This window comes from Parambassis ranga, chromosome 2, assembly GCF_900634625.1.
Source record: "Parambassis ranga chromosome 2, fParRan2.1, whole genome shotgun sequence".
Classification (NCBI taxonomy): Eukaryota; Metazoa; Chordata; class Actinopteri; family Ambassidae; genus Parambassis; species Parambassis ranga.
In genome coordinates, this window is record NC_041023.1 from 42,456,273 (window position 1) to 42,480,861 (window position 24,589).

The 24,589-nt window shown below is 43.6% G+C and overlaps 2 protein-coding genes across 10 annotated transcripts; one reads left to right on the forward strand and one right to left on the reverse strand.

Moving 5' to 3' along the window:
* Positions 1 to 610: 610 nt before the first annotated feature.
* LOC114444906 (sodium/hydrogen exchanger 2-like) lies at positions 611 to 5,014 on the reverse strand. The gene is made up of 13 exons (XM_028419802.1): positions 4,753 to 5,014; positions 4,357 to 4,682; positions 4,123 to 4,260; positions 3,377 to 3,627; positions 2,791 to 3,008; positions 2,508 to 2,707; positions 2,351 to 2,440; positions 2,190 to 2,260; positions 1,947 to 2,114; positions 1,702 to 1,807; positions 1,434 to 1,550; positions 1,266 to 1,359; positions 611 to 1,191 (listed from the first exon to the last, which is right to left on the reverse strand). The coding sequence occupies exons 1-13, from the start codon at positions 5,012 to 5,014 to the stop codon at positions 845 to 847; spliced, it is 2,388 nt and encodes a 795-aa protein (XP_028275603.1). The 3' UTR covers positions 611 to 844.
* Positions 5,015 to 5,780: 766 nt separating this feature from the next.
* LOC114444713 (type I inositol 3,4-bisphosphate 4-phosphatase-like) lies at positions 5,781 to 23,326 on the forward strand. 9 transcript variants are annotated; one of them, XM_028419476.1, is made up of 26 exons: positions 5,781 to 5,918; positions 11,545 to 11,782; positions 11,892 to 11,936; positions 12,029 to 12,147; positions 12,554 to 12,670; positions 12,761 to 12,840; positions 13,105 to 13,216; positions 13,392 to 13,482; positions 13,688 to 13,835; positions 13,909 to 14,039; positions 14,120 to 14,224; positions 14,294 to 14,402; positions 14,555 to 14,572; positions 14,953 to 15,139; positions 15,213 to 15,428; positions 15,511 to 15,652; positions 15,721 to 15,888; positions 16,226 to 16,258; positions 16,435 to 16,607; positions 17,318 to 17,441; positions 17,550 to 17,617; positions 17,691 to 17,890; positions 17,969 to 18,066; positions 18,154 to 18,266; positions 18,353 to 18,507; positions 23,194 to 23,326. In XM_028419476.1, exons 2-26 carry the CDS (start codon positions 11,677 to 11,679, stop codon positions 23,324 to 23,326), a joined length of 2,991 nt encoding a protein of 996 aa, XP_028275277.1. In that variant the 5' UTR covers positions 5,781 to 5,918; positions 11,545 to 11,676. The 9 variants fall into 9 exon arrangements, with proteins under 9 accessions (XP_028275277.1, XP_028275287.1, XP_028275343.1 ...); XM_028419486.1 differs by having other exon boundaries at positions 14,956 to 15,139; XM_028419542.1 differs by lacking the exon at positions 23,194 to 23,326 and adding an exon at positions 19,789 to 23,169 and having other exon boundaries at positions 14,956 to 15,139.
* Positions 23,327 to 24,589: the final 1,263 nt, after the last annotated feature.

Genomic DNA, 24,589 nt, shown 5'->3' on the forward strand with positions numbered 1-24,589 from the left:
TGCCTGGTAGATCTACAGATGTAAGGTTATATGAGCGTAGAAAGCAATCAGAGTGATATGGACTAATAAAAGAAGGCATTAAGGAAAACGAGTGGGTGTTTAGTGCTCCATCTCCTCTCTCCTGGTTTTAATAGTACCTGCGGGATTCCGATCTACTGTTTGAATGGCAAAGTACAACAGTGTAGGATTACAAATAGATTATGTTATATAAGTCCTACTGTATGTCCTGGCTGTGATAAGATGATCAAGCTGGAAGACTTTTCATTTTTAAACTGGACACTGTGATTAAGATTTGAGCCAGCTAACACTAGGTGCTTCTTTCTGTGGTTCTCCAAACACGTGGCAAGCTTCAAAGTTTGGCACGTCGACGGCAGATTCCGCAAATGGTCACTTTAATCTGCTCCAAGATTTTAACTTTTATGTTAGCAAAAATAAACTTGAGCTGCTTTTAGCCAACACTGTCATTGTCATGTTGCTGCCATCTGTTTAATTGGACATGCATGTAAATTATTACATACTAATTATTATATTAGCAGCAAGAATTCAGCGGTTATTGGTGTGTGGGCTTGATTAGCATTTCAGCTAATGCGCATTAATCCCTTTGGCTCTGGTGTTTCTTTTAATAGAAAATATTATTTATTTTTTTTAGCATTTATTGCACAGATGGAACTTGTTGCATTTTTCTTCCATGCAGTTTTTTCAGCAAAGTTTGTGTATTTGTCTAGTAAACTAGTAAACCAGATCATATTTGGTTGCAGTTGGTTTGCTGGCAACATTTAACCCCATTATATATTTGGGAGGTGATCTGAGAAACCCATCTGACAAGGACTCTTGGATTCCTCACTTATGACCTGCCTGAGCCTCCGGACCCCTGTGATTGATGTCTAAGCAAAGGGTTTCCCAACTCATTCTCTCTGGAATCTGGTACCCAGGCTTGAGGAGGAGGAAGCTGAGGAGGTTGCACCAGTTCCTCTCCTGGATGATCACCAGGGTCTCCATCTTCGTCCGACCGGTTTGTGGAATGTCTCCTAGGTGCAGGAACTGGTGCAGTCCTTCCTCTCTCATCCAGAAGGTTTACCCCAGAAGAGGATGGCAGCTCCACTGCACTACTCAGCTCCTTGATGATGTTCAGCCTCCTCATGGGGACCAGAGAACTTGATGAGGAGCGAGCTGAGACCACTTTATCTTTAACTGAAACCAACAAGCAGATCAGTTAAATTAATCCAAATAAAGATGGCATCATAAAATAATGTGTTGAGACTCACCGTGACTTCTTCTTCGCAGGGCGAATGCAGACGCCGGATCTCCTCCAGGCTGGAGAGAGAAGTCCTTCTGAGAGCCGAGGATGTTCGATTGTGACTGAAAGAGAAGGAACAGGAAGGGGTGAGCATGGGGGATACAACAGTATCTAGTTCAGTTCTTTAACAACACACCCTCTCACGGAAACTTTCAGCACGACGGTTGCGTTGGATTCTGGCGTGGTGGCGAATCATTATTTCCCTGGTTTGGCTGTTGTCGGGCAGCCTGTATTTGTTGGTGTAAGCCAGCCTCTGGAAAACATGGAGATTTTACTGTCAACAAGGAGGGTCACACTGTGTTCCTGCTCTGTTGTCTCCAACAAATACACCATTTACAGCTGTTGCTGCTGTAAGAAACCACAGCAAAACGTTTGTTTCCAGGCAGGTGTGGCATCACTGTTACCTTGTGTCGGATCTTGTACATGTTCTTTGACAGGATCTCATGCATTTTCCTCACGTCAGCAGCAAGGAACGTCTTCATGGACCGAGTTGCCTCCTTTCTCTCATCGCTGAGTAAGACATATGAAATGTAATGTTGTGTCATTAGTGTTGAGCAGAACAGCTTAAGCCAAATTAGATTGAGTGCTAATGCGTTTAGCTGATGCTCTCTTATTACATTTGATGAGTGAGAAACTATAAATGACTTACTCCAGAGAGATGATAGATGGCGCTGCACTGAGGTCTCCCATTGGCGTGTCCATTAGCTCAATGGCGTGTTGCAGCTCCAGCTTCTTGTACAGAGACACGATGCAGTGCTCGGCTTTGTTGTCTCGGAGTAGGACGCGCCTCAGAATGCGGTCGTTGAACTTTTTAAACCTTAAAAACACACAAAAAAAGATGTTATTTTTATCTTCGCCTGATGCAGGGACATGATGTGTGTATGGATCGTACTTGTCTTTCCAGTAGTGGCGACTCCATTGTCCACACAAGTCCTCAATGCCACTCACAACGTGCTCCATCATCTGTAAAAAACACACAACAAAGGATTGCATTAGCAGACCACAAAACACACACATACACACATTTTTTAGGAAAATGAAGCTGGTACTTTCCCTGGTGTGAATTTCCACAGCAATGGTGTTTGGGTCTTTGTTGGTCCTCCTGATGTTCATATATTCCACTATGGGCCGGATGCTGATGCCCTGAGTAGAAGAAGATTAGTTAAAATGACTAATCTAAAAGAACATATCTCTGCTGTCCTAAGCCTACCTGCAGGAAAACGGTGAATATGATGATGGCAATGGAAGCGGTGACAAACAGTTTCTTCCTGTTGATGGTATCAGGCAGAGTGAAGACCAGGGCGAAGCAGATGGCCCCTCGCAGGCCTCCGTAGGCTAGTCCAAACTGGTCTTTGAAAGTGAAATGGATGGTGCGGAAGGGGTTGATAATCTGAGTGAGCACCAGAATGCCTGCAATGAAAAAAATCAGTTTATTAGACTGTTTTATAAACTGATTCATTAATAACATTCCTCACATAATCTTCCTCTCTCACCCATTCCTCTCCACACAAAGGCAAACACCAGCGTAAACAGGATGTAAGCCCAGTTCCACTCATGGTCCGTTGTTATGGTAACCACACCCAGGAAGAAGAAGATGAGGGTCTCGGAGATGGTGGCCATCAGCTTGATGACATGGCGGATGGTGGTGCAGGACCGCTGGGAGACATTCTCCTCCACATAGTACTTCATGGTGATGGCGCAGGTTATAATGCTGCAGAGAGGAGAGAGGGTTAACAGGTCACATTTCACATTTTAAACATGCCCACGAAACTGAAAACAATTATATAAATGATTCTAAATACTTTAAAGTTTGTTTTTGGCTTGACAATACTGACACTGACTCCTCTGTAAAGCCTATTATAAACAAATAAAATGTTGCAGAGTGGGTTCTAAAAGGGATGTAATAGCTCATTTTCACCACAAGAGGGCAGCACAGCATCTGTTTACCTATGACCTGTGTTTGGATTATTCGTTTACCTAAATTGACAATATTTTGCAGTCTTAGAACTAAATACACATTTTAATAATATAAAAAAAATAAAAATATAGATAAATATAATAATATATAAATGTACCCACGCCAGGACACTGGAGATGGTAAACAGTTCTGCCACCAAATAGGCCATGTAGCTGTACATGAAGATGAAGAGGGGCTCAATCTGTCGGACGTTGTGGGTGAAACGCGTGGTGAACGCAGCCACAAATCCGAACAGCAGGCCGAAGAAGAGGCCGCCAATCCCAACTACAAAGAACCGGGCCACCCCGAGGAACACATCAGAGGATTCAACCACTGGCATTTGAGACAGGAAGGCAAACATGTTGTAAAGGACCTGGAGAGACACACAACACACAGAAAGGTCCTGGATTTCAGAATGTGCATGAGAATTATTTTTTCATATTGAATAACACACTGACATCTCACACAACGCTGCTGTCGAGCAGGTTTAACCACTCAGACTCAGGTGGAAACTTTATGTGGAAAAATCGTGTGACATGATTTTGGACACAGTCCAAACACAAATGACAACGCTCATGCTAAAGCAGAGGCGGCCTTCTTGATGTTGAAATTCCATTTCACACGATGCAGAACTGGAAAAAACTAGACAGGAGACGAGACAGCAGGGGTATCTGGTCTGAGGCTAGCCCTCATCCCACCAAGTCTCACTGCTGCCAGTTTTCAGGTTAGATCCAAAAAAAGTTCCTAATCAACCTAGAAACTGCTTTTCCATTTTAAGTTTTCTTCCATATCCACTGGTAGTAATCTGTGCATTCATTGTCACTCTGCAAAGACACGGTGCTAATAGCTATGGTGTATCTGTACTCACCACGTTGACGACGTCATTGAAGAGTCCCTCTCCAAATATGACGATATAAATCTGCTCATTGACACCAAGGTCCTCAAACACATTAAGAACAGCCACAGGGTCCACAGCTGCGATGATGGAGGCAAAGAGCAAGTTCTCCTGTAAAACAAGTGTGGAGGGAAAGAAAAATGTAAAAATAAAAGTGTGGATGCTCATTTGACTTCTCACAGCAACCCTCATCCACTGCTGCCTCACCTGCAGGTTGATGTCTTGAACTCCAAACACTTCAAACTGACAGATGGCGAAGAGGGACAGCCCGATACCAATGCTGTTCCACAGAGTCCCCACCACGGCAAACCAGAGTACCGTGCCCATGTTTTCAAAGAACGGCCTGGTGGGCATGAAGTATCCACTGTCCAAAGCGATGGGAGGGAGCATGTAAAGGAAGAAGGCAGTGGAGCTGAGCACCGCCGGTGGCTCCTCCTTCACTGCGTGCATGATGCCGCCAACGATGAGGCCGATGGCAATCAGAAGGCAGGGCTCTGGGATCCAGATGGTGATTTTCTGGTAAATGTGGAAACCTGTGAGACAGAAATAACAGTAAGAAACAAAACATCCTGCCCCGTGTGTTTCATCCATTTATCAACATACCAATTTTGGCAAAAGAGGCCAGGAGCACCCACAGTGTGACCTCAAAGGGGATCTGGATCCGAGGGTAGTCCATGGTGAACACAGGAAGGCTGTCCCTCTGCTCTTCAGGGTAGGTCTGAGGTTTGTTGATGTCATTGTGAAGAGGTGGTGGTGTAGGGTTTGATTTCTGAAGCCCACACTGCCCTGCAGAGCAGCAGAGGAGTAGGACGAGCAGCAAACAGGAGGCTCCACTCGCAGCTGCTGACAAAACAGACGTCGCCATTTTACTGGTCGGGTAATTACAATGAGAGTTTTTTTAAAAAGTCTTTAAATTCCTATGTCAGGATTATTAAATGTGCATCTGTCTGCACACTTCAGTCCATGGTCAGTGCAATAGCCCATCAAGGTTTCACCTGAATATAACAAAATCTTCCTTCCACAGTCTAGACAGGATCGTTTCTGAGAATCTGGTTTCACCTGTTACTGAACCTGCTTCACCCATGTGCCGTGCCCTCTGGGTGGAGCTCCCTGCATGTTTGGAACGACATGACAAGAGCGAAGAGGCAGGCACTGTTGTTGAAAAAAAACTGTATTAACGGATTAATTGATCTGACTCAAACTGCAGACTCCTGTCAAAACATGCAATACTGCCAGATGCCCATATGATGGCAGCAGAGGGCAATGCTAGAAAAAAAGTTTGTTTTCAAGACTTTATGTTATCATAAACAGATACAACAGACTTCAATCACTGAGCTTGATGTGTAAAATGTAAAATCCATATAAAGTATATACAGTGTTGGGGAGTAATGGATTACATGTATTGACGTTAAATATCAGTTACTGTCTAAAGAGATGGTAATTAGAATACAGTTACATTGTTAAAATCAGTTGATTACAAAATGTACTTCCATAAAATTAAATAAAAAATTTTAAACATTCAAAATTGACACAAACAGATATAAAATAAGTGCGAAATAAAATTTAGAAGAAAAAAAACTGTGTCCCGTACGAGCCTGCGTGATGACGTAGCCGGCGTGCTACGCAGGAGGCGTGGTCAGCTGCTGCTGCGTCTGCTGCCAGAAGGAGACGCTGAGAGAAACAGTGCTGCAGTTTGAGGACACTCTGATCACCACAGAGGTCCTTTCTGTCAATAAACGGATAATTTACCACAACACGAAGCCCGGCCGGTAAGTGGAGAGTCTTAACTCAAATCACGCAACTCCGTGACGGTTTAATCGGGTGTAGAGCGCCATCGGCTGCGGCTGCGATAAGTTGTGAAACGGAAGCCTTTAGTTATCAGTGATGTTTGTGGTGTTGAAGTTGATAAAAACCATTGGTTTTAAAGCAGCAGGCTGATGTGAGAGTCAGGAGAGCGGCCAAGGACGTGGATTATGACAGAATGTCCGGTGATAGGTGTCACACAGAGCGCATAACCTGCTCTGACAGCATATTACACAGTGTGAGTGTGCTGCTGCCGTTATGTAACTCACTATAAGGAAACGTGCCTTTTCCAGCCTGTGTGTGTTGTGATGGGCAGTGTGAGTATAAACAAACTGTATTTATTGCTGAGTCACGCTTGACCATTTATTAAACAAAAGTGAAACAAATGTGATGCAGAATCATCATGGTGTGTGTGTGTGTGTGTGTGTGTGTGAGAGAGACGTGTGGTCACACACTGCAGTTGGTTTGAGTTTCACTGTGCAGGTCGATTTTTAAAGAGCTGATGATGCTCTTCAGGAGGAAGAGGAGGAGGAGGAGGAGAGTGGCCTGCTGGAAAATGAGGCCTTCACTGACAGTGTGGGTTTTTCACTGCTGCTCTGTGGGTCAAGTTATTTAGATTTAGATTATTTATGCTGCCCCAAGTTTGTATAAGAGGGTAAAGCTGGGTAAACTTTACCTGCAGGTGACAACAGGTGGCTCACTTTGAAAATACAAGCACATGTTGTATTATAGACGCCTAAAAGTTAATAAAACACTTTTCCACTGTCCTTATATAAGTAGTAGAGTCAGATCAGTGCTCTGACCCTCCCTCCTGCTTTACAGGAGTCAGCCTGCTTTGCCACTTATTTCAGATCAATCAGACTGACAAGTTGTCCAACGATTAATGTATTGATAGATTGTTGTTTTTGATTCGAGGCCACATGCTTTTGGTTCTCAGTCATATCTGTGTGTGACTCATCAAATTCTCCCACTCAACTGAGGATGGAGCAGAAGCCTGTTGATTCATCCTCAGCTGTGTCTCCCCTCTGTTTCTGTCCATCTTCTTCTCACCATATTTAAGCAGCGAGCACATACAAACAGCAGCTGTCCTTTTTTAACATTGTTATTAGATAGGCAGGAAGATGAGGAGTTCAATATTGAGCTGTGTCACCCTCTTCACCAATGAAGGACCACTCCAAAGCCCATCGATTATATTTAACAGGAACACTGTTACACATTGAGCAGCTAGGAGTTCAGAATTTTGCTAATGAATGTTGTACACACTGATTCCTGTTGCAATGTTTGTGCAAAACATCTTTATTCTGCTTCACGTGTAAATTTTGTCCACATGTGCAAACAGATGCACACACGTCAAGCATGACTGTGTACACACACACACACACACACACACACACTGGGGTGCTGATGCTACACTGACGTTAATAATGGATGAGCACAGGGGAAAAATAGTGAGGCATCAAAAACAGGAGTGAAACCATTGTGTGTTTGAGACAGGCCAATAACAGAGCATGACAAAAAATGAGTCACGTTCCCAGCACTGTTTTTGCTGGCAGATGAATGGTTAACTGGCTCAGACATTTGAGAAGCAGTGAGCTGAGTAAAAGAAGGGGAGAGAGGGGTGAGGGCAGCCGCAGTGTCTTTGCCTCGTGACGCCGTCTGCAGTTTGTTTACATCCATCAGCAGCAGACGGAGCGGGTGTGTGTTTGTGTGTCTGTGTGTGTGCTAAAAGCTGCCATCATGATGTCATGCAAACAGACACACAGAACTGAAGAAAGATGTGAGAAAATGCATCATCATGCTGGATGCTTATGTTGTCACTACATCTCAGAGCCTGATTTGCAAAAGGACAAACTGCTTCAAGCTAACACATGTGGGCAGTTTTAAAGCTACTGCAGGTGGAGCTGATTTTAGCATAGCCAAAGCCTGATGATAAAAAGGTGAATAAAATGTAAGAAATTATCAGCAAATATTTACAAAATTTTCAAGCATCCGGCATGACATTGGTCACAGCCAGATGTTTTCAGAGAACTGCGTTAGTCTTCTCTAACAGCAGTCTCTGTCTCTTTCATTGTCAGCGAATCTTCGCTGATCACTTCCCGTGCTGCTTGCACAGTCAAACAGAGACCCTCCTACTGGCTTACTTCTGCTTTCCTTAAACAGGACAGACTTTTTGTTTTTTAGTCACATCCTTAAACACTGAAGAAGTCTGTTTTGCATGTTTTTTTTCTTGTGTGTTTAAAACATTGGGCTTACCCGACATTAATCAGGAATTAACATAAAGGCTGTTGTTGTTTTAGATTCAGTTCTCTGAGGATCATTTTTATATTTATTCTTGAGGTTTAGACATGTGTACCACCTCAGCTCTTTAGAGTTTGCTTTAGAATCATGTTGAGATAGCTGTTCAATTCTGGCTCTTAGAGACAAATGGTGAAAATAAATGCAGCTCCATGTGGACACAAAGGTATGCTTGGTGTGTCAGACTGTTTGTCTGACTGAAGTGTGCTGCTTTCTGAAATGACTAAAGAAAGCGATGCTAACTTGAGTCTCTCACACACAGAGGTGAGTATGTACACAGTATCTCTCTGTTTTCTTCAAAAGTTGAGGAGAGTTGGCTGGAATCCATCTGTAAGACACCTGTGGTTGCTGTGGCAACAGCAGGTGAAACTGAATGTGCCAGCTCTATCATAAATATTGTCAGTTTTTTGTAATGTGAAGTCACAGGAATGTCATTCAGGAGGAAACAGAGTCTAATAAAGTGAGAACTAGCTGATGGTGTGAGATAGAGCGACTGAGCTTAAAGTGAGAGGGATAAACTCAGTCTGTGTGTGTGTGGTTGTTGGAGGTTGTGGGTGAGGTTCATTTTCATGTGAAAGGGCTACAGCTGCTCTGTCCCTCTAAAGAAATTATTCATGCTCTATTCTAATGCTGATCCCAGAGGGTACACACAGAGTCTGACAGAGACAGGGAGCATCTCTGTCATTGAATCAGTGGAGCAACATGGGGGCAAATGTGTGATTTTGGTTCTGAAAGTGAGCAAAAAAAACAAACAACCAAACAAAAATCAACTGACTTACCAGTGTTGCTTTCAGGTTTGAACTGCTGTTTTGTCTAGAGTGACCCAGGATCAGCTCTCCCTCATCCTATCAGCAGACTGTGAGTAGACAGAAACATACATCAGTGCCCGGACCAATTAATATATTTCTTTGCCTCTGGGTATTTGAAAAGCCAAGGATGGACCAAATTTAGAAGAAAGTGTCATCTGTCTGAGAGATGTGGCTGTTCTCTCTCTCACACACACACACACACACACACACACACTGATCCTCTGTGTGTGAAAGGCCTCCTGGCAAAGAGGAAGCTGTTAAAGTCTTAAATTCACCATGTATGGTCAGCTGGAGACTCTCCTGATCTACTGATGAAACCTCAAAACAGGAGACATGTGGACACACATAAAATCCTCTCTGTATCTCAATCTTTCAAATACTTGAATTTTATTAGTGCCTCAATCAACAACCTAATTCCTGCTATAAAGTTCTGAAGCAAAGAAAAGAATACATGCAACAAGAGTTGTGGCTAAACAGTTTCAAATTATTTAAAATATAATTTTCAGACTAAAAGGTGTCAAATGTGCTTAAAGCCTCTGTGTAATTGCTGCTGCCAATGAATTAACTTTAGGCTGTTTATTCCCCTAATAAACCAAAATCCACTTTGTGAATTCTGGATTGGAGTTTTGTGTGTCAGGAGGAGCTCTGGACAGGATTTACTGCGGCTTATACACAGTGTGTGTGCCCCAGTTCATGTGATTCTCACACACACATACACACAGGCTAAATTTGGAGCTGCCTTATATGGGAGTCTTGTCCCCCAGTGAAGTTCAGCATTTGTGGCTCGTGGTATGTTTTGGCATCGCTGTGTTGGCGTGTGTATGTGTGTATGCACTGTGAATTCTCACATTACCTAATTGATCTGAGGTGTTACTGTTGTTGATGTCAGCTGTTACAGGACACACATAGCGTTCACACTGACAGGATTTAATGAAGGAAGAGAGAAAACCAGGTTGAAGATATATGATGTGTTGGGAGACCTTTTTTGTGATAAGGACACTTAAAGCATGTGCACGCCCACTCAAACAATGGTGTCTTTTTTGGCCTTGTGAGTGGAAAAAGTGACTTCAGTTGGCTGACAGGCTGGAAACTTTTCTAGGTCCAGATGCTTCCAGTCTGAATGTTTAGCTGGAATGATGGGGTGGTTTCTATCAGATACACACTCTGATGCTGATACTAAGCAGGTGTAATGTTCCTCATGTTTGATTCTACAGAACTAAATATGACAGTAAGCACCAGTATGATGGCTGTCCTACCTACGCTGTAACCTGAGATTCTTTTCATGCATAACTCATTTACACACTGGTAACTTGGCTCAGCTGACAGAGGTATGTGTGTGATGGGAAATCTTTGTGACAGCATGCCAAATGAGCTCACCGCTTCCGTGTAATCACAGGCGATGATGTGCTGCATTTCGTCACCCTGTTGTCACACCTCATGTCGTTGCTCTATTATGGAGGAAATGTGCAGAGGTGCAGCAGATGTGTGTTTGTCGCCTGCTCAGGAAATTCATCAACGCACAACCTGCAGATAAAAAAGAGTTGGGTCAACTGTAGCAGCCTCCTGCACAGAAATGCAAATGTGAACCAGGTAGATTCTACTCTCGCCTCCTTCCACATAGGACTGCTCCAGATGTTTCACACATGTAGGGCTGACCAAAGTGGGACACTTGTTAGAAAGTGGGCCAGCAGCTATTAACCCAGACCCACAATTTAAAATTAATTTCTATGTGGCCATGTTTGTAAAAAAAAAAAAAAAAAAAAGGGGGGGGGGGGGGGTAGCTTTAACATAAATAAATGTGTTTTATGGAGCAGAGATCTGTGTGCGTGTGTGCGCATCATGCATTGTTAAACTAGACCATGGTGCTCCCCAACTTCAGCCAGCCAAGTGTCCCTCGCGCTTAGAGCTCTGCTGCAAATAGGCTAATTGCTCTTTAGCAAAATGGGACAGAGAGAGGGAAGGAGAGAGCAGGACAGCTGCTCATCCACAGGCCGAATCCTTCAGGGGGAAATAATCCCAAAAGAGTCGAGGTGAGACGAGGAAGTGGAGCAAAAAAAGTGGAGACACTGAAGTGGTCCTCCTCACACATACTGCATACTAACATCTTCACATGTTTACACGGGCACACGTGCAGATGCTCAGAGGGCTGACAGATGATGCTAACACACACACGTGCCTCTGAGTTTATTTATATACTCTATGATCTGTAGAGAGAGAGGTTAAAACTTCGCGTCCACAGCATAGAATATATTAGGAGGAGTTACAGGATTGTGTGGGCTGTAAATGTGAATACAGATTATTTTTCTTGACCTCAAAAGTCGCAGCTTTGAGTTTTACTTTCTGTATCTGGTTCCTGGTTTCTGTTCTTGCCTGTTGTCTGTAGTTTCACTGGAGCTCGTGTATGTGACTGAAACCACTCTGGGTTGTCTGAAAGAAGAAGTCTGGGAGATGCCTCCTTCAATCAAACCTGTTTTCTTCTCCCACTCAGAGAGGTGAAGTGTTTTCTGGAGCAGCCTTGGATCAGTGCAGGAGGAGGGCCACATCACATGGGAGTGTGTGACCGTGTGCGTGAGGGTGTGTGTTCAGGCCTCCTGCCGTCACCCACTCTTCCCAGACAGGCATGGCAGGGGGCAGAGCGCGCAGCTCGCGGTTACAGCGGCCGTGGTCAGTGTACCGGGCCAACACATTCGAGCTGTCCGACGAGATGATCGGCCTAGCTCTCGCAGGTGAGGGAATGTTTTCTTTCCCTTTTTCTTTTTCTTCTTCATTTCCCCCTCCTACCACTGAAAGCTTCACATCTTGTTTTTTAACCTAATGTTGCTTTTTGTTTTGCAGGAAATAGTCAGGACCCAGATGAGCCTGTGTTGGAGTTCAGCGTGGGTCGGTAACACAGCCAATGATTTTCCATCTGCTGCTTTATAAAGAAACCAATTTATTGCCTTCCTAAACTGCATGTTTGTTTTAACACCCAGCATGCACAGGTCTGGTGACTCCAGCTCTGGACCGAAAACCCAACAGCTTTGCAGCGGTGAGCTGCACGACACCACCGCAGGCCTTCTGGACCAAACACGCCCAGACTGAAGTCATCGAGGTCAGCCTCCTAACACAGATTGTCTTCTATCTCAACATCTTTCTATATGTTGCCATATGTGCCAAATTATTAATTTGTGTGTGGTGACTGAGCTGCTGCACTGAGTCCCTGTTTGCCTCCACCCACGCCTCTTTCACCCACTCTGATCCACCAGAAAGTGAAAGATGAGGGCGAATAAATTAAACTGCAACCACACACTGCTGGAAAAGTTTTTGTCCAAACACAAACAAATCTGAAATCACCAATAGTTTAGGGTCAGCTGGTTGCATTTATATGTGCAGAATGAGTCAACTATGGATGAATGCATCCTTTGTTTTATGTATATCTGACAGAATAATACCAGAATAATGTGCAGCACAGTCTAAAGGCTTTCTGTGATACTTACAGTGTAACTGTGTCTCCACAGGGTACCAGTAACCCCATCTTCCTCAGCAGCATCGCCTTCTTCCAAGAGTCCAACATCAACCAGCAGACGCAGGTGAAGCTGGCTGTCTATGACGTGAAGGATCGCTCACAGGGAACGGTACAGCACACAGCCCTGAACACACACCAGCATCTCAAATCAGCACAGCGGCACCTAAGTGTCAACACCTGTTCCTCTCTGCCTGTACAGATGTATATGCTGGGATCTGCTCTGTTTCCCGTAAAGGAGCTTCTGCAACAGAAGAGCCACAGATTACAGCTAGAACTGCGGTAACTAACACACACATACACACACAGTGTTGTGTTTTAGTGAACTAATGAAAAAGGGGATGTGTGGTTTCTGCATGTTCCTTCTGAGTTTTCTGCTCAGTTTGCAAGAAGAAACAATGTAATGACAGATTCCAGTTTTAATTTGGAGCATCCCAGCATGACAGGACATGTTTGTAAAACATTTGATTCATTTGTTGGTCATTTTATAGACTAAACTAAGCTCTAAGTGTTCGTGTTTAATACGGTTAAATGTTTGATGGACAGATCAGCAGAGAATGAGCGGGTGGGGGCGATCACCATAGTGGCGTGGCAGATGGAGGAGAGAGCGGATCAGAGGATGTCGGTCGGACGGTTGCCAGACAGCATCAATGGCCGGGTAGGAGGCTGTGAGCAACATAGAGGTTGACACGTTGTTTATTTGTTTCTCTATGTGCACAAGCTGCTTTATGTCGCGGTGAATGTGTCACACAGAGTGTGTTTGTGTGGGAGCAGAGAATGGACAGAGAGGTGGAGGTGGTTGCTGCCCACCCATTTTTTCATATGTCCTACAGACGGTGCTGCCCGTTGATGAGAGCCTGACGGAGTCGATGGGAGTCCGAATCAAGTACGCCTCACTGTGCAAAGACACCCTGCTGCGCTCAGGTGTGACACCAGTGGGTTTTTCTTTCTGTGTAGGAAAAACATCTGCACACTGACCATCATATAGATCAATAGATATTCAGAGAAAATAGTCCCTGTAAATGTATTGATTGTCACCAGCAAGTGGGAGGTTTCTGTTTAACTCTAGATTAGATTAAATCCAAAAATAAATCTAATAGATCTGTCTGATTGAATTCTCTGGCTGCAGTGTTTGGAGGCACCATGTCCAGGATGTATCGTTTCCCCACCACTGACGGGAACCACCTGCGGGTGCTGGAGCAGATGGCAGAGAGCGTCCTGTCACTCAACATTCCCCGACAGTTTGTCAAACTGCTGCTGGAGGAGGACGCAGCTAGGTACACACACAGCTCAAAATGTATGTCAGCGGTAACATTATATAAGCCTCACACACACACATTTTGTCTGCAGGGTGTGTGAGCTGGAGGAGCTGGGGGAGCTGTCCCCCTGCTGGGAGAATCTGCGCCGACAGATCGTCTCTCAGTACCAGACTATAATTTTGGCCTACCAGGAAACCCTGTCTGACCTCAATGACTACAGAGGTCAGCGTCCTGCAGGGGTTTGCACACACCTTTAAAAAAAAAAAAAAATGCTTTCACTGAACTGAATTTGTCTGAATCAGGTCCGTCATTCAAAGCCAGCAACCTGAAGGCAGAGAGAAAGCTGGAGTTTATGCCCACTAACCTACACGTCCAGAGGATGAGGGTGCAGGATGAGCTGGGCTTCGGTGAGAATCCTGTCTTAATTAACGTTCTTCTCAAAACACACCTGAACTGACGGCTGCTTCCCTCTGCAGAGCACACATATGACGTGATTACAATCGGCGCTCCGGCTGCTCACTGCCTGGGATTCAAAAATAACGGACTGAGAAGGCTGATTCAGAAGTTCGAGGAGGCAAAGAAACAGTGAGTTCACTTATAGAAACGCATGTTTTTATGTTTCTCCTGAGTCGCAGTGAATTTTATTTCTTCTCTTCATTTATGTTTGATTTGAAGACAAATGCATTAATCCTGCAGCTCAGTTCTTTAATTTTGTTGTTTGTTACTTTTTTGATCAGCGTATATGAGGAGGGATGGTGAGTTGTTGCACTGCTTTGCCTGTTTTCATTTGAATGTACATGAAACACACACTGTCACTGATCCTCTGGGATGTCGGATTGTTTTTCAGGTTTTAGGGGGAAGGAATGTGACACTTGATCACAAAGCCTATTACATGCAACAGTGGCACATGACGCATTAACAGTGTTGTGAACTAAAATGTCTGTCGTCTAAAACTAAACACACGTATTTGTGAAAAACTGCTCATTTTGTTTGTGTTCCTGGTCCCCAACATCAAAATCAGGCATGTGCATGTTATTTATTTATGTCTAAATTTATGAGAAAAATACTCAATTACTTCTTTCCCTGTTATCTGTTTACATCACGCGTGTAAGTGTGTGTTGTTGTTTCCCTGCAGCAGCGCCCTCTCCAGCTCGCAGTCCATCGTCTACATCCCCCAGGACATTGTCCGAGCCAAAGAGATCATCGCCCACATCAACACACTCAAGACTCAGGTCAGCTACTACGCTGAGAGGCTTTCACGAGCCGCTAAAGACAGATCGGCCAGCGGACTGGAGAGAACGCTCACCATCCTGGCTGATAAGGTATCAGAGGAGAAATTAATGGAAATGTTTTGTATGTTTAGGGACGTAACAAGCATACCTGCTCTCTTTTAAGACCCGTCAGCTGGTGACAGTGTGTGACTGCAAGCTGCTGGCTTCAGCCATCCAGGCCTTGAACGCAGCACGACCTGAGTATATCGCCTCCAAAGCGTCTCCCTCTGCTGACTCAGAACAGGTAGTCCTCCGCAACGACCAGGATACGCTGCTCGCCAAGTGGAGCGGTCGCAACAGCCGGTCGTCACTGCACGTGGACTGGCATGAAGAGGAGTGGGTAGGTCAAAGGCTTTGCCTTTTGATTTGATGTAAATTTACAGGTGAGATTTACCTCTTCAAACATGTGCATCCCCTCTCAGGAGAAGGTCTGGATAAACGTGGACAAATCTCTAGAGTGCATCATCCAGCGAGTCGACAAGCTGCTTCAGAAAGAGAGGAGGCCCAGCAATGGCAGCCAGGACAGTGCATGCAGTGACCAGCAGGGCGGCAGCACTAAGAAAGGTAACACACAATAGATATAGTTTACAAATTAGACAAATTACAGTATAACATATAGTGAATATATTTAGGTGACAGCAAAAGACGAGCTTTTTGGATCAACCCAGGAAATACGTCCCAAGAATCATTACCCTCATCTTCATCATCATCATCAGAACAACCACCGCCATCATCATCATCCTCTTCCTCTCTGCCTGCAATTTCCTCTGCATGCCCTCCAAGCCCTGAGCAGGAAACCTGTAGGTTTACTTTATCCTTTCTTCTTCTGTCGCTCCTCTCTTGTGGCTAAGTTTCTCTTCACCTCCTCACCAGAACTGCAAATTTTGTTTTGTGTGTAGTTTTGTCGCTCGGTTCCATCCACAATGTTGCAGTGTTGCTGTAGATGTAAGCAGTCAGATCTGAGATTTTGTACTTGTTGTTCTGGACCAGGGTCAAATGTCTACTGGGCAAAAAAAGCTTGATACCACAACAGACCTTTCACCCTGGTCCACAGTGTTTTCTGTGTGTGTCTCTGCTGGATTTTGTGGCTTATAGTCTCCGCTAATCATGCATGTTACACCTCCACCCCTCTTCCAGATGGAAGTCCGAGCGCAGAGGAGGCGTACCCAGGTAAGAGCTTCCTGTCCACATCTGATGTTGTCTCTTGGTTTAACCCGTTTAATCTGGTTAATTGATTATTAGCTTCTAAGGAAACTCTTTGCTGCTGCTTTCTATGTCCCATCTGTTTTCTGTAGATTCTGCACTCTGTGTGTCACTGAGTACCTATTTATCTCTTCTTTTCCCAGGCGAGTGGAGCGAGGCGCTGTACCCTCTCCTCACCACACTCACCGAGTGTGTCGCCATGATGAGCGACAAGGCCAAGAAGTCCATGGTCTTCCTGCTCATGCAGGACACTGCCCCAACGATCGCATTGGATGTGTCGCTGCAGTACCGCCGTGATGTCGTCTTCTGCCAGACGGTCAGTGACTCACACACACATTACATAAACATACACTGTAACTAATGCTAGGGTGACTCACAACGAGGTACTTCTGTAAATATTGTGAACTCAGAGTGCTGGGGTTCAGCGATTAATGGCTTTATAATGCTTTATGATTGTTCACTCCTACTTAACATTTAATGTTTTCACATCTTCAGTCTTACAGCAGTAGCAACAATATACTCAGCGAAGTGAAGAAAAAAAAATATTTCAACGTATCATGTGACACTCTCCACTGTCCTCAAGCCAGATGTGTTTGAACACTATATTATACTATAATAAAATATTGTGTACATAAAGTCCATACAACAATATCTGTATGAAATTACTGCAATGTGTAATATGTGTCATATATACTGTGAATTTGAATTGCAATTCCACTTCCTGTTTGCAATCTCAATTCAATTTCGAGAACTGAATAAGAATTTAGGGGTCATTAATTTAATTCAGAATTTTCTATAACCCTGGTTATAACCCCACTCCACACACACACACACACACACACTGATCTGCACAGGATTGCACACATGGATGCATGCAACAAACAAACTGAGTTAGATAATCTTATAAGCAGCCATTATTGTGTTATGCTTTTCCATGTGTGTTTAAAAATGATCAAAATGATCTAAATTGTAATTAAGCACAGTTAAAACTGATGTTAATGCTGATGTTTTGTGTGTGTGTTACAGCTCACCGCTCTCATCTGTGGCTTCGTTATCAAACTGAGGAACTGTCTCCGTGACAACGGATTCCTGCGACAGCTCTACACCATCGGCCTGCTGGCTCAATTTGAGTCCCTGCTCAGCACCTACGGTACGAGCGCAGCTGCTTCTTCTCTGTCAATAAAGAAAACATTTTTTATCTTTTATATTAATAATGTTTCCACCCAGAGTTGCCACTAACAGTGTCTATGTGTTGCAGGGGAGGAGCTCGCCATGTTAGAGGATATGAGCGTTGGCATCATGGATCTGCGTAATGTCACCTTCAAGGTAGAAAGACTTAAAAACAGTTCATGTAAGTTCAGTTTTCATTTGATTTCATAAGTTTACTCGTCTTTTTAAGGTCACCCAGGCAACTGGTAGCTCCGCCCCTGACATGCTGCCCATCATCACGGGCAGCCGTGACGGCTTCAATGTCCGCATCCCGCTGCCAGGCACCATGTTTGATGCGCTGCCGCGTGAGATCCAGAGCGGCATGCTGTTGAGGGTCCAGCCGGTGCACTTCAACGTCGGGATCAATGAACAGCAGACGCTGGCTGAGAAGTGAGCAAGACTCACACACTACTGATTTCACAGCACACACGTCTGGCAACTTTTTGTGTGTTGGTGTGTGATTTTCAGGTTTGGAGACACATCGCTGCAGGAGATCATTAACTCGGAGAGTCTCTCCAGGCTAAACTCCTACTATGAGCAGTTCAAGGAAGTGCTGCCTGAGGACTGTGAGTACAGAGAGGCTGTAACATGTCTGAGTCCTGATGTTTTCTTCACTTCCTGTATCCCTGTTTCTCTTGCCTCTCTGCATCCAGGCCTCCCGAGGTCACGCTCTCAGACTTGTCTTCCTGAGCTGCTGAGGTTTTTGGGGCAGAATGTCAACGCGAGGAAAAACAAGAATGTGGACATCCTGTGGCAGGCCGCTGAGGTGATGGTCACACCATGACTTCGTATTCCAGCGCACATAAACAGAAACATCCACCATTCTCACAACTCTCATTATCTCTCTCACAGATCTGCCGTCGGCTGAATGGGGTTCGTTTCACCAGCTGCAAGAGCGCCAAAGACCGCACGGCCATGTCGGTCACGTTGGAGCAGTGCCTGATCCTGCAGCACGAACACGGCATGGCACCGCAGGTCTTCACGCAGGCTCTCGACTGCATGCGCAGGTAAGGTGATAGAGTTTCTGTGCTGATCTATGCTTTGCTGACGCTTGCTTCATACGCAAAAGACCTGGGGTTTACCTGAAGAGTATACAGCAGTTAATTGCTTCACTTCCCCAGACTCCAGCACTGAAATTAGTTTGAGGGTTTGGAGAAGAGAAGTTTGCTGACTGGGTGCTTGTTGATCTGTCTGGGCGTCTGTCTTCACCACCATCGTTTTTACCTTTTAGTTCCCCTTCATCGCCTCTCCTTTCTGTATCCACATAAAGTCTGCTTGTGGAGACGAGATGGCTCAGACAGGGTTAGTTTCTGTGTCTGTTAAAGAGACCTCAGCACTTTCTCTTATTTAAGTTTTTACTTAAAATAAGCTCTAATGCGAAGTAAATACTTTGAAAGAGGAACTTTCAAAACAACATTTCCTGCAGGTTTGCATCTGGTGTTGTGGGAGTTTATGTTCCTTAATGTTATTGATATTGATCCTTGGTGTCACAGCGTCCTGTCACCTCTTTAAAACTGTGTCTGTCCACAGTAGCGGTCGTCTTTGTTTTCTGTGGCGCTATGTTGTAAATATTTCTGTGTAAGAAAACTGTAATCATGCCTGACTCAATAAAGTCCCGCATGACACCATGTCTCTTCATCTTTCTTCCTTCTCCTCCCTGTCTCCTCCCCTCTGCGTCATCAGCCGACAAGCATGAAAACAGCTTCCTGACTTTATTTTTTTTTTTGGGTTTGAGCTGCATGTTAGACAAAGTTGCTGCAGACGTCCCTTCATTTCCCCTCCTAGAAACTAAATAAGAAAACAACCTTCAACAGTAGCTGCATGTTGACTCCTTCCTTAAATATAAAGGGTGTTTTATCCTCCTCCTCTTCATCCCATGTCTTACAGACTATAAACATGGAGAGCCATTGCTGTATTTTCGTCTTTCTTTCTGAAAGAGCATCTCTCTTAATTTCTCTTGTTTCTCTCTCCTCTTCCTCCTTTTCCTCTTCCTTTGTTTGTTTCCTGACATTTTTTGTGGAATTGGGTTTAATTTGATTTTGGTGCCACTCGCCGTGCCTTCTTCTTCGTCACTGTCATTCTGATTTTCCACGTGTTTGTTTGCCATATTACCTTTATGCACGCCATCTGTTTATTTTGGCTCCACTGCTTCCTCATCTTCCTCTCTTCTTCCTCATCCATCTTGATTTCTCCCTCGCCTCTCTCCTTGTTTCTTTCTTTCCCCCTTCCCTTCCTCCTTGTTTGCTGCTCCTCCTCCTCTTCCTCCCACCCTTCCCATGCCTTGGCAGCATTGGGACGAGGGAAGGGGTGATCCAGAAGAACCTGAGTGGCTTGCTGCCGGTGCGTGACTTCCGGCTGGACCCCAGCCTCCTGTACTCGCTGCCCCTCCTGGCCCTCAGCCCCAACCTGCTGGTGGTGTGGATTTTCCTCAGCGTGGCCTACTTCCTGGCCAAACTACGCTGCAGCTGAATGCCAGCACGTTTATGAGAAGGAGTGTGTTCCTGAGAGTGTGCCACTGTCCCGTGAGCATGTGTGTGGTGATACGCACACTGTCCCACCATGACTAAGGGCTTTACACAACCAACACCCCATTTATCAAATGCCCAGCTCTGCAGTCTCCTACTTTGACAGACTGTTTCTGCTTCCTGTTTTTCCAGCACGTGGATGGCAAACCTGGAAATACGGATTATTATTTTCCAAGACCATTTTGTGTTCACACTAAGCCTGCAGTGTTTTCTACAAGATATCTGTCCAGGAAAACATTACATTTTCATCCTCTTCCTCCTTCTTTGGCCTGGAGTAAAGCTGGTTCAGTTCATGCCCCCAAAATTCACAGTTCAGCTGGCTTCCTGTGAACACAAAGTCTTTAAAACAGATCCTTGTCTGAGTGGACAGCGCCCTCTGCTGGACAGCCACTGACTGCTCTGCCTTATTCTCGACACTCAGTGACAGTTAATTTGTGAAAATGTAAAAAAAAAGAAAAGAAAAAAGCAGATTATATTTAAACTTTGACAGTAGCTAACTTTGAATTTATGATTTAAGCTCCGCACAGACAGCTTATATCATTTGTGCAATATTGTCTTCCATGCGCTTTTTGCACTCACAAGCTAATGCAGATGACTATATTATATTTTTCAGGCAGCATTTGCTTGCTTATTTTTTTTTTTTTAAAGTCTTCCTGCTTTTTGCTTATACTTTAGCTCGAGCACTTTGCAGCATATCACTGATTCTGATTTACACGCGTGTTACATCCAATATCGGTGAAAGGTTTAGCTCAAACAGCCGAGAGGAAAAGTCAACTGCACTCATTATAAACATCAACCAGACAAATATCTGACATACCTCTCACCATCAGAGCAGAAAGCCTTGTGCCAAAATGTGTCACCCACTTCCTAGAAATGAGGAGCAGCAAAGATTAGAAAAAGTCAAAATGGATCACAGTTAATCATCTTAAAGTTGATGAAGACAAAAAATATTTGATTTGCATCAATTGTCGCTCTTATAACTCCTAATATTGTTTATGGTGGATGAAATGACTAAACAGGCAACTGGTAGGTCATCAATTTGCCTTATTGTCCTGAAAAATAAGTACTTTGATACTGTTCTTCCCTTGTTGTTGGTTCAATTTCAAAGCAGCTCTCATAACTTAAAGACATGGAAGTTGAAATGCAGTGATTTACTGGGCATATTTTTGGTGACATTTTGCACACAGTAGCTGAAAAAGTTTCTAAAGATATTTAAAATAGGTTCAGTTCAGTGTTTTCAGTCTTTTTTTTATTCTTATTGTAGATGGAGCTTCCTCCCGCTCAGCTGAGTGACTTTTTTTGGACACTTTATTTGGTCCCTTTGTGGATTCAGCTTTCATGACAATGCAGTGAAGAAGACCAGCTCTGTCCCAGCAATTGACAAAGTTGAGTTTTTGTGGTGTTTAGGGTGCAGCTTCCTGTTGGAATAAACGAGTGTAGGACATTCAGGTGTTTGATTATGCTGCAGGTTTACTCCCTTTAGAGCATTTATGTGTGCCAGCTACATTTATATCAGCTTTACAGTGTTTGTGAATGAATGATAGATGTGCCAAATGTTTCTGTCGGGAATTCAGGTCTGTTGGATCTTAGCTTTAGCTGGAAACTTGATGCTTTTGTTGTTTATTTCATGTCACTTTATTCTGAAATATAATCTTCCTGTTGTGTTTACTGACACACATAACAAAGAAACGTGGCACATTTCCACATTTCTGCCGTAAACTGACAAGTATTGAAGGAGGCTGGACTTTTTCTTAAGCATCACAAGACCATAATCACTCAGGTTGCTTCAAACCTGCAGCATATGAATCAATATGTTGGCCCGGTGAAGCTGACTGAAAGCTTCAGTGGCCTCCCCGGAGTTCGGAGGCTCCGTCTCATTAAGATCGACCCAGTCAGGAAATGGATCAGACCAAAATAGACCCCTCTGGAAGTTTGCTCGCTCCAGTGACCTCTAAACACTCAGACTGATTTATGAAATGTTTTGTCCAGCCTACTTCAGTGTTCATACCAGAAAAACAAGGAGAAATGCTTTTTGTGTTAAGATTCATGTGCATCTCGTCATGTGTAGATCTACCTCTGTGAGCCAAAATTAAAATATATTCAAAGGTATCTAGTAACATTATCACTGAGCAGCAGGGATGTAAAAACATTGGAGATTATGAGAGAATTTCCCCACATATTTACAAGTGTCATTACAATGAAGTGCTTCCTGAATATTAACTTAAATTATTATCATTAACCTGAAAGAGAAACAGCTCAGATTTGCCGATATACGCTGATTTTTTTTTTTTAGTGATCCAGAGAATATATTTGTACCGCTGTACATAATCTGTATTTAGATGCTGGTATTGCCTGTATTATACTACTGTCTCCAATGTATGGTCTTAAGTTGTTCCAAAGCAGAGTTTTATATATTAATTTATTATTATTATGCTTGTGCCATAACTGCCGTCACTTTATATCATATTTATGTGTTGTTGTTTACTGTGACTGTTGGTTTCTCATTCTAAACAGTTGCTAGTTATCATTATTTAGATCATATATATATAAAACATGTTAAAGGAAGTTAAGGTGGGATACTGTTAAAGGTGTTTTGTGGCTCTCTTGGTGTTCCTCGGTCGACTGCATTGTGTTTCTTTGTTCACAGTTTTAAAGCTTTTGTCGCTCAAAATGTAACACAAACCTAAGAGAACCTGCCGTCCTGACACACACTCACTCACTGAAATAAATGTTCTGTGCCTCCACCTGCAGAGTGCAAACAGACTTCAATCAGATTTTTAAATATTTTTCCCACTCCCTTCTTTAAATGTGTTGATCTGTTGGTCTGTGTGTTTGAATGGGTTTATTGACCCCTGCTGGTCATCAGGGGAACTGCAGCAGTAAAGTTTGATCTGTTGTCTTTTATAGGTATTCATTTATCCATAAAAGTTGTTAATTGATGTATCTGACCTGAACAATACCCATGTGCCTCCTTTCAGGGATGGTTTAGTTGCAGTTTTAGTCATTTTTAGTGCTTATAAGCTCTGCAGGAACCAGGGAGGTCCAGAGACAGTATGATTTACTAGTGTCTTTTTTCATGTCATTATCTTCACCAATCATCATCTCTGCTCTCACTCTGTCTGCGCCCACCCTCCCCTCTGTCTCCTGCTTCTGCTTCTGTCTCCTCAGCGAGGGCTGCAGACGGGAAAACACTGTGAAGAATGTTGGATGCCGAAAGTACGCATTCAACTCACTGCAACTCAAGGCCTTTCCCAAACACTACCGACCACCTGACGGCACCTTCGGCAAAGTGGAAACCTGATTGGACTCCAGAGCGGCGTGTGTGTCAGGGAAGTAGTGATATTTTTGGACTTCTGTTTATGTTGGGACTGAGAACAATCAAAGGGCAGCCTTCATGTTACTGTTGCAGTGATCCATCATCACACTGATAAACACTGTCCTGCAGGATTCTGCCACCTTTTTATTTCTGTATATGATGTGTAGATCGCAGTATTAAAAAAAAAAAAAGCACTGCCTCACCCCTGACCTAGCACCGATAGAATTAATATGCAAGACTAACTAAGGTTAAATCATAAAACTGTACTATTTAAATTCAGTGAAACAAAAATGTTTTGTTCGGACCAATTTGAATTATATTATACCTGCTTATGTTACTACTTTTTCTGGCCTGGCAGACCGTTATGGCGCCGAGAATAAAGAACAATTTGTATTCCTTCTTATTTTTGTTGGCACTGACCAGAAATAGAACTAGCACCATTATCATGTAGTATAATGTAGCAGTATCACAAGAAGAAGTGCCTGAAGTGACCTTGAGGAGGACATTGAAGCCTTATCGCCACTGATGGGCTTTTAGTGGATGATTATTCACGCTTTTAGTTGTTTTTGCTCTCTAACACCTGATGGAAATAACTGTCTCTTTAGCTGCTAAGCACACTGCTTTTTTCCCATAGTGTGTCTTTGTTTCTGTCTTGTCTGCTGTTTGTTGTTCACCGGCCTTTTAAACCGCTGATTTAACCAAAACTGGCAAAAAACAAAACAAAAAACAGTTCATGCATTCATACCTGTCCTGAATGGTCACAGCTGAAGTTCGTGGAGAAAATCGACACAACTGAAGCGTCCTCCTGAAAAAAACAATCAGAACTTTGTCTTAGTTTCTCATACACACCTTTGAATACAAAAGTAGAGAAAAAATAATCACGCCACCTTTTTACCTGTTTTGGTTCTATGCAAATTGTTTTCACTGGTTAACATGGCGTTTAGGAACTACACAGCATTTATCAGTTGTATTAAGAAGAAACCCTTAGGACCAGTAAGAAAAAAAAGTGCATTATTTTTCTCCCATGCACAGTGAACAGCTTTTATCTGCAGTGACCTCTCTGTACCACATGGGGGAGACGCTGCACTGAAAAACTACTTCACAGCTCTGCAAGTGCAGCTAACAATTCAACATGTGACTCCTGCTTCTTTCTGTACCATGTCCGACTCACTGCTGAACAGCACATAAGCGAAGGTTTAAATGTGTATTATAACTTGACAATATCCGATGCTGAATAAAATCTAAAAC